This window comes from Rissa tridactyla, chromosome 10, assembly GCF_028500815.1.
Source record: "Rissa tridactyla isolate bRisTri1 chromosome 10, bRisTri1.patW.cur.20221130, whole genome shotgun sequence".
Classification (NCBI taxonomy): domain Eukaryota; kingdom Metazoa; phylum Chordata; class Aves; order Charadriiformes; family Laridae; genus Rissa; species Rissa tridactyla.
This window is the reverse complement of record NC_071475.1, coordinates 6,150,252-6,165,009: the sequence shown is the minus strand read 5'-3', so window position 1 is coordinate 6,165,009 and position 14,758 is coordinate 6,150,252. Positions and strand designations below refer to the sequence as shown.

The window sequence follows — 14,758 nt, the reverse complement described above, 5'->3', positions numbered from 1 at the left end:
AATCGTTAAAGCAATATTTGCCAGTACAGTCAAGAGCCCCAGGTTTAGATGTTTCATAACTAAAAATAAACACCTAAATGAAAATTCAGTAGTCATTACAACAGGTTTTTTCTAGGGGTTTATGTATCCTCAGAATTCGCATTAATGCACCAAGGGAATCATGATCATCCTGTTATCTTTAGGCAGCTAAGCCCAACTGACCAGGAGTAAACACTCCAAATATTGAGGACATTAATAAGAGAGATTCTGTAACTGCTATGTGTTAGAGAGTCATAAACAATTGTTAGTCTCCAAGAACATGTACCCAGTTGAATCGCTTACCAGAACAATTATTAGCCAGTCCTAAACTGTATGTATAATGTAGATAATTATCATCTTTTCCCTTAATTAGAATAGTATTTTTTTCTCACTGTCATTCTTGACCTCCTGAACAATGAGAGCAATGCCACAATTCCTTCGACAGCCAAATGCTTATAAGAAAAATTCTTGCTTGAATTTTAAGTCTTTTCTTCAGCATGTCCAGTTAGTTTTTACATTCTTCTCCTATTTGGTTCTTACAGAATACTGTAAAACTACAATTTTGTGCATGTAAATCTTGATACCAGCAAACAATTTAGCTCTGCTCTTTACTCCCCTTACAACAACATACACTGCACTGGAAACATGACAATAGCTGGTAGGACTGACAGTGTTCAACACAGACTACCAGGAAGTTCTTCTGAATAGAAAACCCGAAAAGAATACACTAAATGCAATTACAAAAAAATTGTCTGTCAGCTTTTCTTCTCCGTGGTTTGCTCTGCTTCACTTAATAAGTTAAAAACAGATATACTTCAGTACTGTTCTGAGTAATACATAATGCAATGTTGGTTTGTTTTATAAAGAAAAAAGAAATCCTATAAAAATTGCAGAATGAAGAGGTTTTTTAAAACCTAACGCATCTAACAAGGAAACCCAATCAAATCCAGAGCACCAAAACCAACAAATCAGCCATTCGTTTTATGCAAAGGATTATAAAATGTGGTCGCCTGTGATAGCAGGGAGCTGAGTTCAACAACCTCGGAGAACCCTGCCAGGCTCATTCCTATTTGGGTAAATTCTTGACAGACACAGCAGGTAGAGAGTGAAAAAAACCTAACCAAACAATCCCCTCGCCCCAAACCAGTAGGTTTCCTGTACTTTTCCTGCCAAGAGAAGGAAAACGGAGTCTCCTTGTATATGCATAGACACTGTTTGCATCTCTTTCACATTTTTACAAATTCCACACTGATCATGACCTGTACAGTGTATATATATGAAGTGGAGAAAAAATACCTTCCACAATAGTTAACACACAATAGTAAAATATACATATTCTATTAATTTTTGTCTCCATGAGAATTCTAACATATACTGTAAACTCTGAATTATTCTAGCTCTTCCTGGAGCAACAGTGCTATTAAGCATCTAAACAGTCCTCCTTAATCTAATTGCATAAGTTCGCAATTCAATTTTACGTTTGCCGTCTAGTTGTTCACATTAACCTTTAGACCCCTCCAATGAAGGAACCTGTTGTTTAACTAAAAGTTGCTCAGTACTATGAGTGCACCAATATTATATTTCAGTATTAAAGATTCAAAAAGATTACAACTACTCTCTGATTAAGGCTCAACTTTTTAATGTCGGGAAAAATTTAGCCTTTATTTAAAATTAAATCTGAGATGTATTCACTTCTCATTTGTAAGGTTTTACTCTGTCAGCAGGTTCCAGGTTGGATTAGTTTAATTAGCAGAGAAATGAAAATGTCTTGGGACTCTCCACATTAAGATACTCTACAACGTATGACTTCCAATGTTTACTATCAAACTTGATCATTCAAGGTAGTTCTGTCTTGCCTAAGTTTCTCCTGTAATAATATACCAAAACTAACAGCACTGCCAATTTTTAAGAGTTATGAACTTCTCATTAGACTCACAATTTTTATATGTATGCATAAATACCCTTAATCATACCCAAGCAACTAGTAGTCAAGTAACTGAACTGCATGGATATAAGGACATTTTGCACATAAAATTAAATATGTATTTATCTCATATATATTTATATACTATAGATATTATCAACAGTGCCTCACCATAACTATACCGAATAACATATCAGATAATATACACAAGCTACAAACTGAGTAGACTTGAACTGAAAACTAGAGAGAAAACACTGACAAGCTGGCATTTTTACAAAGAAATTTTTCAAATCAGAACCATAGTAACTTTCTAGACCAGCTAAATGTCACAATTAAATATTTGAAGAAAAAAGGTAACCTATGCAAAGCAATCCACATTGCACCTCAAATGAAAAAATAACACAATACCTTCTCATCTACACGTAACATTTTGTGCACGTGATACTGTTCAAAAACAACTTTAAAAATAATTTGTTGGGAATAACAGCTACTTATTAAAGCATTTAATATTGGTTAAGATAGAAAAACAAACAAACAAAAAGTATGATCTGTGTCTCCAGAACAGCCACAAATCCTACAACTTTAAATACCAGTTGCACAAGCAAGGGGCTAAAAACAACAAAAAGAGGAGACACCGTCCACCCCCATATTTCTGTATTCTAACTAGAGAGACACTTCTTAGCAACATGGATGATTAGGAGATGTGTTCCAGCAGAAAGAAGCTGCCACTTTTTCAATTCACCGTAAAGCAAGCCTTTGCCATAATTATTATGTTGCATAAAAGTTCTGGGAAGTTTTTCTGGACAGAATCATTACTATTGCTGAAGTTGCTTTAACAGTCTGTGATCACCCACAGAACTGTTTCCTAAACTATTCTCAATGAGTTGCCCATTGGTTTCTACAGTGAATTAAGAAACAATTCTCTTTATATTAAAAAAAAGAAAACAAACAACAAACCAACCCAAACCTGCAAGAATTATGAGAAATAAGGCAGTGATAAAGAGTAAGGGCTGCAATTTAATGTAATTCCTTTAGTCAAGTATACATTTCAAAACTTTTTCAGAAACATTAAATTCTTAAAAGGAAATCATACCTGATACTCTTCTGTTGTATCGGTTAACAACTGGAGCTGCAAAATAAACAAATCAAAATTACAAATGTTATTTATTATTACAAATTCAAATCAATCACCTTGAATAATCATTATATTTTTACTACACAAATCCCATTCAAATCTCTTTTTTAAAAAGAAGCTTCAATATAAAGGTTTCATCCACTTACTTGCCAACCCATAAGTGTTTATTCAAAGTTAAAATTTGGTATTTCGGAAGGTGCTTACATGCTAAGATGGAGAGTAAGTAGCTTTGGGGTTTTTTTTGTAACCAATTCTGAAAAAAATATACCTCTACAGAGGTTACCCAATCTTAACCTACCATCAATTCCCAGCCCACTTTACTTAGCATTATTACAGAACATTCAAGCACTTTAAGTTAGGTATAGCTACGTAACACGGATCAAAAGCTGATGGAATTTAGTAACTAAACCATTCTACACTCCTACACAACACAAGCCATGTAACTGTTCAGGCAGTGCTCCCGTAACTCCCTCCACTCATCTGTCCTTGACCAAGACTATCTCCCATAAGGGCACCGATTTAAATTGAAAAATTCTGAGATGGAGGGTCCCGTGTTTCATTGCTTCTTTGTTCATGCTGTTAGGTATACAAGGTATTTAAACTTTATCTCTAATTTGGGATGAAATTTCACTATTCATATACATTTTGACATTAAGCCAACCTTTAGTAAGCAGTATTCTGTCCTCCTTTCACTGTATTCCGGCTACTGCCTTTGTGAGTTGCTTCGGTCTCAACACAAAAAACAATCAACCTGTAAAACTTCACCCAGATCAAAACCAAAACACCATGCTCCCCTTCACCACTAACAGCCAAAATAATTTTATTCTGAATGCTTCATGCTTTCCCATTCCTCTTCCCCTCAACAGATAATTGCACTTTTCCTGATACAACCAGTGACCTTTCTATTCCATTCTTTAAACTTAATTAGATGAGCCTTTATACCACATCAAAGCATGTGCATCACAGAGCCAGATTTATTAAACACATGCTACCAAAATCTTAATGATCCCATAATTTCTTAGAAGTTAGAAACTCGCAAGTATCTCAGCACCACCAGAATATGAAGAACAATGCTTTCTTAAGCAAATACACAAGAACTCAGCTTCTTTTGAGCATTTACAACTACCCTGTGTCTATATTAAAACACATAACAGAATAATACCAGGGAAAAAAATATAAAAATTATTATTGTGTACTATTTTATGATGATAAAGGAAATAACAAGAAAGAAGAAGTTGTAGGGGAAAACAATCAGGCTAACTCCACAGTTTTCAGCCAAATCTATCAACAAGGAGACAATACTCAGCTCAAAAGGAAGCTAAGGATTAAAAGCAAGATATTTTTTTAAGCCTTTTCAAACCCTTAAGCAATTTTTGACAGCAGCAACCCTTCCTGCAAATACGGGCAGCATGTATTTCACTTGTCAAAGGACACCATGGATGCAAGAAGTTTATATCACCTTAAGGGAAGACAGGCATTTGGAACAGAGATCCATTCTGGTTTATTAAACAAACAACAAACCCATGCAACTCCCTGAAACGAAAATGTTCATACATTTTGCTTTGTTCTTAACTTTTCCTTGTGGGCCTGCCTGTGGCCACCAGTGGCAACAGAATACTGCTCTAGACATTAATCGCCCTGCAACAGTACATTCATTCTTACCTTTAGCTTATTGAGCTAGTTTACTGGGTAACTACTCAAAGTTGGGAATCAAATTTGGATCTTAAGAAACAGGAAAACTCAATACTACTTATCTAGAGACATAGACAAATGTCTACCAGTTCTAAGATACTGAAGAATAAGGGGACCAAAACCAATGCAATTGATTCCCTCTACAAAGTGATTTATTATAAGAGAAATAAATAATATGATAAGTTTGCAGTAAAAGCACCTCATCTAGGTCATAACAGTTTCAATTAAATGATTAACTAGTCTTATATACTTTTAATCAGCACCATTAGTAAATACATGATTTTGTTTCAGGCACTGTCTTGCCCGTGCAGACTTTCTTCTCCACTTTTTGACTACCACATCCATTTCTTACTCATGTTTAAGAATAACATTTTAACGTCTTTGAACACAACTAATGTACTACGTAAAACTCTGACATACTTTGGGTACCATAGGAAAAAATCCACTTTTCAAAGACTATGGCTTCTTTTAGAATCTTGATTATTTTATCCCATAGCAGGGTTCAGTGTCATCAAAACAGCATCAAGTTTTCCACAGTGTTAAAAATGAGGAAAAAAACCATAACCTTTTAAGGACAGTTAAGAGAGCACTATTATTCTGCCTCCACAAAGCTTTTAAGATTAAAATGATAGTTTGCTTTTCTTACACCAGTGACAGTTTTAACATGTATAAAATTTCAGGTTCACTTTTATATGTTGTCAGAAGATGACTATTTTTATGCTAAAGAGATACAACCTGACATTTCCTACTACAGATGATTAGCATTTTCTTTTGTTCTGGCTTACCAATGAAAAGCTCTCTTTGTTTATGACCATTTTCAGTATTGCACAGACAGTATATCCACTCCTATGGCACCCTTGCGTTTTGTCATGAGAAGTACACGGACAAAAGCCTGGCATCAAGCACTGCCGAGAGAACAACTCATGAAGGTCCTACATACACATAGATCAGCCTGCAGACAGATTCCAAAAAATTAGATTGGGTAGAAGGGAATAACACATTTACTGTTAACCCAGACTATTTTCTAGACTGAACACTAAAGGGCGTCTAATTTAAAGCAATAGCGTTAGGTGCACTAACAGCAACCTCTTACACCAGCAGAGCCATCAGAGCACATCTCTGCCTACATTGTAATAAGAACTTCACAGATACCAGCACACCAACCTGGTATCACTCAGAAGAGCTGGTATTTTCATCTATATAAAGAAATTGCTGCTTTGAAACAGGAAGCAAATCATTTTTTTTTGGACCCACATTTAGAATTTTCCTCCAGCACAACAATGGGCCGTGTCTCAGGTCAGTTATATGTTAATTGCTGAAAATGTAATGAGATTAAAAGGTTTTGCTGTGAGATGATTGTATTGCAAACTCTCCATTATGTAAAAACCTCAGGTGCAGCAATATTCAAGTTCAAAATGTCTCATACCTTTGGCACAGTCCCTGCTTTTACTTGGCTTGTGGGAGCCAAGACCCAGTAATTGGGTAAACACAACAGAAACTGAGGTAAATTAAACCATTGTACCAGAAGAGACCAAAACAGCCCAATTTCCTCCCTGGCAGCCAAAGGCAAGTGACACCGGCAGTGGAAAGGAAGATCACGTTGGCAAGTTTTGCCAGAACTAACTCAGGACAGCAATCCTACTCCACTGTTTTAAGAAAAGTCAGAAACGTCTGCTGAGCATGTGCATGTTTTCCATAGCGTCCTGAGGCACAGCCTGAATTAAGCACTAGATAGGAACACTTAACAGGGGCTGATTCAGATTACAAAAATTACAGGTTTCTGGCTGTAGGATTATTTTTTATTTACAATTGCAGTTTCTAGAACGAGCCAGTTCTCTAGTTTAAAATCAAATACTTATTAAATAAGTAGTTATCAACTTCATGTCAGTATCACTTAACCTCACTTATCATTTCCCTTTTCGTGTACTGGGGAAAAAGAAAAAAAAACCCAACAACAAAATAGTGGTCATTCATTCATATATATATGAACAACACACATGTACCACAAACACTCAAAGAAGAAACAGTGTTATAAAGGTGCTCAATTTCAAAAGCTTCCCAATTTCAAAACCATTTTATACTACCCTCAATCAGCTAACTCAGCAAAAATTAGTCACGTACATATTTGCTAATAAAAGACTGCACAACCTTTCTTCCTCAAAGTAAAGGTATGTCATTCCATTTATTTAATAAAAATTATTTGAATCATTTGTATAAATGAATCAATACTGTACATTATGTTAGTTAAATTGACAAATGTACCTTATATCAAACAGCCCTACTGCCATGCATCCTACTACTTGTTAGTGGCTCCACTCAATTTCATTTTCTCACTTGAAAAATTAGGGATATAAATTTCAGAAACAGAGACTGGTATGTGATAATGCTGGGAACGACTAACCTCAAACATAGATTATAATTTTTTTAATTATTTTTAAATACTTTTGAAAAGTGAAAAAACAGGAATTTCTCCAATATTCTTCAGTTTGCTTTGGCATGGAGGTTTTCTTTGAAATATCTGATGCTGGATTTCAGCTCAGCATGCTTAACTTACGAGAGTTCTAGCTATGGTTATAGGCCAGTGTTAAAACTCAGCCCCACAGGTGAAAAAGTAAAAAAAAAAACAAGGACATAGATATTACCATTTTTTACCCCTGCTTTCGAAACCAAACAAACAATTAAAGTATTTAAGCCAAACAAGTGAGACAGTAAAAATCATTCTCCAACTTTACAAATCATATCTAAAGAATGCTTTTCCTACAGTGCGTGGGATCACTTTCTTTGTCAGTGTACTGAAAAGTGACTAGTAAAAAACACCAGCAGGCTTTTTAAAAGTTACACTACTACCATAATAGTGTAAGTCATTTCTCTCTACTACTCATAAGTATTGTACGGTTACAGAAAACACTAAAGCTTGAAATGAACAGAAAAATTACAACAATCTTTCTCCTACCTATTGCTATCCTCTTCTTACATATACTGAGAACATTAAATTCTTACAGAAAGGATAAATAAAACCCAAAAGATCAGTTCAGGGTCACAGGAAAAATTCAGGGACAAACGAAGAACTGGAATTCCAGGCATGAGCTTAGAGTACTAGATGTTACCACTCTGTACTAGATACCTTGAAAACTTTCTTTCTCTTCCTCCACAGGTACTCTGATTTTTACTAGGACCTGCGAACACTTCTTAATTACAAAAGAGGGGGGGGGGGGCGGGGGGGGGAAAACATGCTGATTGTTTCTGATACTGGATACAATTTATAGCAGCAGACTAAGTTAAGCTAGTGTGCACACAAAAATTTAATACAGATCTTTCGTGTTAATGTTCTAATCAACTCAAAAATTCTTTGAAGGTTTCCTGATGAAAGATAAGAGTGAAGTTTATAACAGGTTGCATAAATTTGGTAGTATAGTACTCGGAGTTCATGGAGCATAGGCACAAAATACCAGCTTTATTATAACAAATTAGCAGAAATCAGTGATTTCTACAGTCCCTTCCCATCGAATCATGGTACAAAACCATCCTATGTGAACAGAGAAAAAAAAAAAGAGAAACAGAATGTAAACTGTTCTTATTTAACAAGTCAATTAAGATTATCCAAACAACATGTGAGCTGACACTATAAACTATTAAAGCTGAAATACCAGAAGCAGAGTGGAGTATAAATCTGAGGCGTGACTGTCTCTATGGAATGTTATATCAAGTTACGATAAGGAAGTGCTAGACTACAGCTGTCAAACTGTTTTTCTACACAGCAAGATGCTAATGGACTTACACGAATATGAACCATTTAAAGATTCAAGTATGAACTTTTTAGGATTCCTATTAATTAAAAAGTAATGCTACAGCAGAAACAAGACTGTCATCATCAGATATGCAATCATACTTTAATAAATGCATATCTGAACTTGTTTTTCAACTAGTAAGTAAAATAATGGTGTTCCCTGTGACTATTACTAATACAACGGTTATGTATCCATGATTTCTCTGCTTGATAAGGTGGGGGAGTGTGAGTGGGGGTACAAACTACTACAATTTTTTCAGAGGCAGTTCTGGAACCTAACCATCCACACGTCAACATTTCTTTCAGAAGAGCAAAACAGACAAAAATGGCCAAGAGTTTAACAGGTGCCAATTTTCTTTTCCTTCTATTTCCTTCCCCCCAGAAGAGGATGGAAACTCAGAACCTGTCTACAGACAGGCGGGAGAGATTCTGATGGTGTCAGTTGAAGCATGCCAGATATTCAGAGAAAGACAAAAGGTCAGGGAACCCTAGGGAGGAAGCGAGTTCTTTCAGAGGAGGAAGAGAGGGAACATGAAACGTTAAAAAAAAAAAAAAGGTAGAAAAATGGAAACCATGGTGTAGGATTGTCTGCATACACACACACTCCTTACTTTTCTATAAGAGACTTTTTACATCCATTAATCTGGAAAACAACAAGAAAAATTACATTAATGTTAAACACTGTTTTCCCCTCTGCTACAGGAGAAATAATAGAGGCATAGATACCTTTTCATTCCCAGTATTTAAAAATAGCTCTCAGCAGTAGCAAGAGATAATAAAATATAAAAACAAAGTAGCAACACATCCTGGTCTTCAATTTAATTGATTTTTTTATTTGGATTTAAAAATTACTGACACAAAATGGAAAAACACTGTCTGGAAGCCTCACCTTAAAGGAGCCCGATCCTTGCTTTCAGAGATTTTAGAACCCCTCTGATAGAAAGAATGTAATAACTACTTCTGAAGGAAAAAGTTGAGTCAACAAGCAAGGCATCTATGTTAGTTAAAAAAAGATGTTTTACAAAGTTATTAAAGCTGTTGTGATATTTTGGGTTGGCTCTTCTTTTTTCCAAGACAGAAGAAAAATTAATACGCACTCTGGAATGGACAAACTTTAAACAGCTGATAAATTCAAGAAAGATAAATCTTTACTTGACTCACAAAGAAATTTGGGGGAACCTCCAGTGAGAATAGCATTTCTTCACTAAGATGTTAAAAGAGGAGGGGTTTTGTACATTGGTTTGGTTGTTGTTTTTTTAAAAAAATAATTGAAGACGCTTTATGAAAAGGAATCACTATTTCAATATTTTCATTCCACAGCTGAATTTGAACACTCAGGCATGGTACAATTTTTATTATGTTTCTCAGCAGATATTAATTCAGTACCAAAAAAGGACCACAACCCTGTTATGCACTGAACTCTGCTCTGAAAATTCAGGAGTTAATACAGCCAGAGTGAAGCCTAAGTACAGGAGAATGAATACCTATCAAGCAGCACTCCATATTATCTGACATTGCAATGGCACGACCCACATAACCCTCTCCTATTTCTTGCTGACACGTTTCAGAGATCTAGCCAAACACAGCACTTTTTTTTTGGCGTTGACTTTTTATGAGAGTAATCTATATTACGAAGATCAAAGAGATAGCAAGAAGGCATGCACTTGCTTTACAGACATGGAATTAGACAAATTGCCAGTGCTAAGGTACAATCTCAGCTGAAAAAACACATTTCACAGTGATTAAAGACATAACTGTATGCTGATACTACAGCGGAGATTGTCAGGGACTGAAATGAAAGACTTTGGAATTTTTTCAAGATTAGAAAGACGAAATTATACACTGCACAGAAAAGGAAGGATGCTGCAAAGAACTAGGAGAGTTAAGAAGCAACTGACAAATCTTCCAAGTGTTGTCAGAATAGGCAAGACACTGGAGGGTACAGCAAAGCAAGAAATAATAAGTGAAAAGGGGAAATTTGCTTGGGCTTTAGGAGCAAGCTTAAAGAGGAAGGCATTTCAGAGATAGGGAAGCAAAGGAGCCACATTAGTAATATCACAAAAGTTTTAAGAGCAAGAATGACATTAGGCTTACAAACTGAACACTAAGCAGATGATAAAAAGTAAAGATCCTGAACATATTCATAAGTGACTTTCATAGGGATTCTCTGACAATGAAAAAAGAAAGGGTCAAAGATGAGTATGAGACTACAGAGCATCAGAAACATCACATCAAGGAGAAATAACTGCAAGTTCCCTTAAAACAAATGCTTCATACAAAAAAAGATAGTTGCATCTTACGTAGGGAAGCACAAGGCATTTCCTCATCAGCAAGAAAGATGGGCAACTCAGCCTCATGTCTAGGTGCAGTGGCAAAGCAAGTACAGACTCTTCCTTTTCCAAGTCTCTTGACGTTTGCCTTCTATCTCAGCAGTCCTGCTTTCACACTTCACCTCTTTATTTACCAGACTCCCATCCCGCCAGAAATCAGATATATTAGGCAGGAGGATTAATACTTCAGGGTATTTAAGATCTTTGAAATGTAATGAAGACAAATTATGTCTGAAATCTTTTTGGTAGAAACTTCAGAAGTGCTGACTTCTGAAAGTCAGCTGACTTCTGAAAAGCAACATTTGACTCCGACAAGTACAGTTCTTTTAAAGCAATACTTTTGCATTTCAACTGGTTTTTTTACTATGGCTTTGATTTCTAAGACACTTACAAGACTTAACTTCACATCTCCATATTTTTTAAAACATCAAACGCTAAAAGACTTTTGACCAGATTTTTATCCTTTGATTGGTTGTAAGGTGCAAAGTCATTGCTCTATGTTACAAATTCACAACACTTAAACATCTTTTGGCTTACTTAGAAAGATGAGTTTCACCAAGCACACTTGGAAACCGTGGAGATAGTTAAATGACACTTTTGTGACTCATTTAGAAATTATGTCTAGTAAGCCACTCCATTTTGATTATTTTCCACTGCAGTTCTTTCAGAAATCTCTTTCCACAGATTAACAAACTGTATACAGATGAATGCAATGTAAACAAAGCTAAAAACAAACAAACAAAATCCACATAGACCTGACACAAATTTTTATACATTTCATTATCATTAAATTTTTCATTTTACCACAGCACAGAGACACTGCTAAACATAAGATACTTAAGTCATTGCCCCAAAGAGCATAGTCTCAATCACTCCTGATCTGCCACTGCTATCAGCCAAGATCACTTGTTTTTCTATTTTCACAAGCCTAATTAAAAGTCACACCATTATCCCGAACAACTGAATGCATTAAACAGTAGCAAGGAAACTTTAATGAAAGCAACAACTCACTGAAGGCCTCTCATGACAGGTAAGTCAGATTCATCAGGCAATGTCTACACTCCTCCGTAACAGAAATGGCACCTACAATGTGGTCTGGGACAAAACCATCAAAACCAGCTTGAGTCAGGTCTAGACACAGCCCTTCCTCACTCTGACAGTACCCAGTCACTGCTGTCCTCTCCCAAACCTCATGGGCAATTCTACTCAGTCTCAATGTGGTCTAGATTTAAAAAAAAAAAAAAAAAAAATTCTTAGAAAATGAGCATTATTGTCAGAAATAGCACACAACCAATTTCTTTGAAAGTATGAATATATCACTTAAATAAGTACCCTTGCTGAAGCCAGGAACCTCTTCTTTACAGCTAGGCCAGGAACTTTGAGAGAAATATTAGCAAGGAAATATAACTACAATAGCCAAACATAATGCAAACGTAGATCTGGGGGGAAACCTTCGTTAAAGTAACATGGATGAAGTGGAAAATGCTGGCACTGACTTTAGTGTTTACACAGCCTCAGGTACATGCTATTGTAAAATCAAGTATAAAAAGGGTAGAAGACAAGCACACCAACCACAGCTATGGCAACAACACTAGAGAGTTAAACAATGTACTGGATTTACATATTTCATGCCTCCTGTCCCTGCCTTTTCTATAACCTCTTCCCCCTGTACTCAACCACTCGCTGCCTTCTCACACACCTGCATTCTGCCCGAGAGGATAACACAACTGCAGCAGAAAAGAAGAAAGTAACAATTCCCACTCACATAGAAACCCTTCTACTCTCTGTTTCAATCCCACAGTTACCCTGCTATTTCCAAGATTTTTAATATATTCCTACTACCAAGGCTTTACTCTATATCTCAAGGACTGCCACAGAAGCATAGTAAATATTAAGTAATTAATCCACACACTTGCACAGCTGGATTGCTGCTGTTTTTTGAAAGCTATATTTGGGTTTGCAACACACTACATGGCAGCACACCACCGATGTCCTTGTCACTTTCTTCATTTCCAGTTTCATACTACCCCTCCTATTCAGGATGAACTTTTCCTACACACCTCACATAACATATTCAAATCCCCTTTAAATACACACACCTTTTTCAATGAAAAACTCCTCAAACAACTCATAGGCATCCTACATTTTAACTATTATCTGTTGCCTCATATCTGTCCTTTAGGCAGGAGCATATTTTAAAGCACAGCAAATATATACGTTCTCAATACTTTCCTAGGTACATCTGGCATTTAAGACAACTTCAAAAAGGCATAATGCTGTATTTTTATTTGGATGTATAATGAAGAGTTTATTTCCTCCTATATGTAAAGATGATGATGACAATGCACAGATATTATTGTGGTTCAGCAATGAAAAACAAAGAAAAAAAGAATGATTTTGACTGCCTCTCAGTTTCCACCAGAAACCCAACCTTAATTTTACATTCACTGTATTGTATTTTAAAGAGATCCATCTGCTCTGTCTGTAGTACACATTAATATTCAGACGACATCTGCAGTGTGCAAACCAAGCTTTTAATTGGAATCATGTCACAGCTACCATTCCACAACACTGAATGTAAATGTTGGCTATCTGCACTTGGCAGCTGCTTGGCAGGCTTATTATAAAGTCCTAGTGAGACTGATAGTGTCTTTAAATAATGCTGTATCAGGACATAAAAGGTATCTTGAAAAATCAAATATTTACTATCACAAAACAGTTTTACAATGCCATCCATATCTAATATAGTTTACTAGCACCTTAAACTACTTATAAGCAAAATATTGTTTATATTCAGACATAATTTTCAGAGAGACAACAAATTGATAAACGGAACACTCATATTTTTCATTATGACAGATATTTAAGCAGATGTAACTTGTACACAAAAGAGGACAAAGAAAACTGAACTTCAGTGCAACTGAAATTGTGTAGTGAAGCTCGAAGCATTTATAAAAATCTAAAACTCAAGCACTGCTAACCATGTAAGAGCACATGAATAAAAGAATTCAATTAACAGGTGTGCTCAGTGATTTAAGACACTTTCCTACAATGTCAGACTAATTATTCTAGAGTGAATAATATAGTTCCCTTTTTTTTTTTTAAGGAAAAAAAACAACACCTAATTAAGAGCATCATCATTTGCTTCAAATCCTTGCCAAACCATGGTAACATAAAATTATATTTGCCCAATCATCTAGGTATTTTCAGCTTGTACTCTTCTGTAAGTTTCTGACAAATGGGGCACTGATCAGCAACTTATACAGAGAAAAGCCTATGAGTGTGTGAGTGTGTGTACATACACACACAGAAAAGCAACAGTTACCTGTCCAATGCAAGCAACTACTTGTTATACCATCAAGCTGATCTTATACATGTCACAAGTTATTTAAATCTTACCAGTAACTAATAGAGACACAGGAACTCTTAGAACAGCAACACTTTCTTGTTATGAAATACACATTTTAGGGAATCTGTCTTCCACTATCTTTGCCATAGCATCATAACAAACATTTTTTCGAAAATCTCATGAAACTTCCAAGACCATAGCTCGTTAAGATATAGATATGTTGCCACAAAAATAATTACACATGTAGAGGAAACATAAGAACAGAAAGTCATCGTGATCCAACTGTTCTAACTCTAGTGCCCTTCTCCGATAGACTAATTGGCTTAACAGATACTGCTTAGCTTCAGTACAGCTTCCAACACAAATAAGTGAATTACACAGAAGGGGAAGACGCAATTGTTTGCGCTCAGGGCATACTTACATGGCCAGTCTCAAGCCTGTACTTGCACATCCACCACCATTTTAGAACACTTTATGGTGGAAGGGCAGCAAAGAACAAAAATGCTCAGAGGACAGAGCAAGG

At 35.8% G+C, this 14,758-nt stretch overlaps 1 protein-coding gene across 1 annotated transcript in view; it reads right to left on the bottom strand.

Moving 5' to 3' along the window:
• PRKAR2A (protein kinase cAMP-dependent type II regulatory subunit alpha) overlaps window positions 1-14,758 on the bottom strand; it is a 66,032-nt gene that overhangs the window by 37,912 nt on the left and 13,362 nt on the right. Inside the window, exon 2 of the mRNA XM_054215993.1 lies at window positions 3,036-3,071. Within this exon, the coding sequence (XP_054071968.1) occupies window positions 3,036-3,071 (36 nt within the window). The remainder of the gene's footprint in view (window positions 1-3,035; window positions 3,072-14,758) is intronic.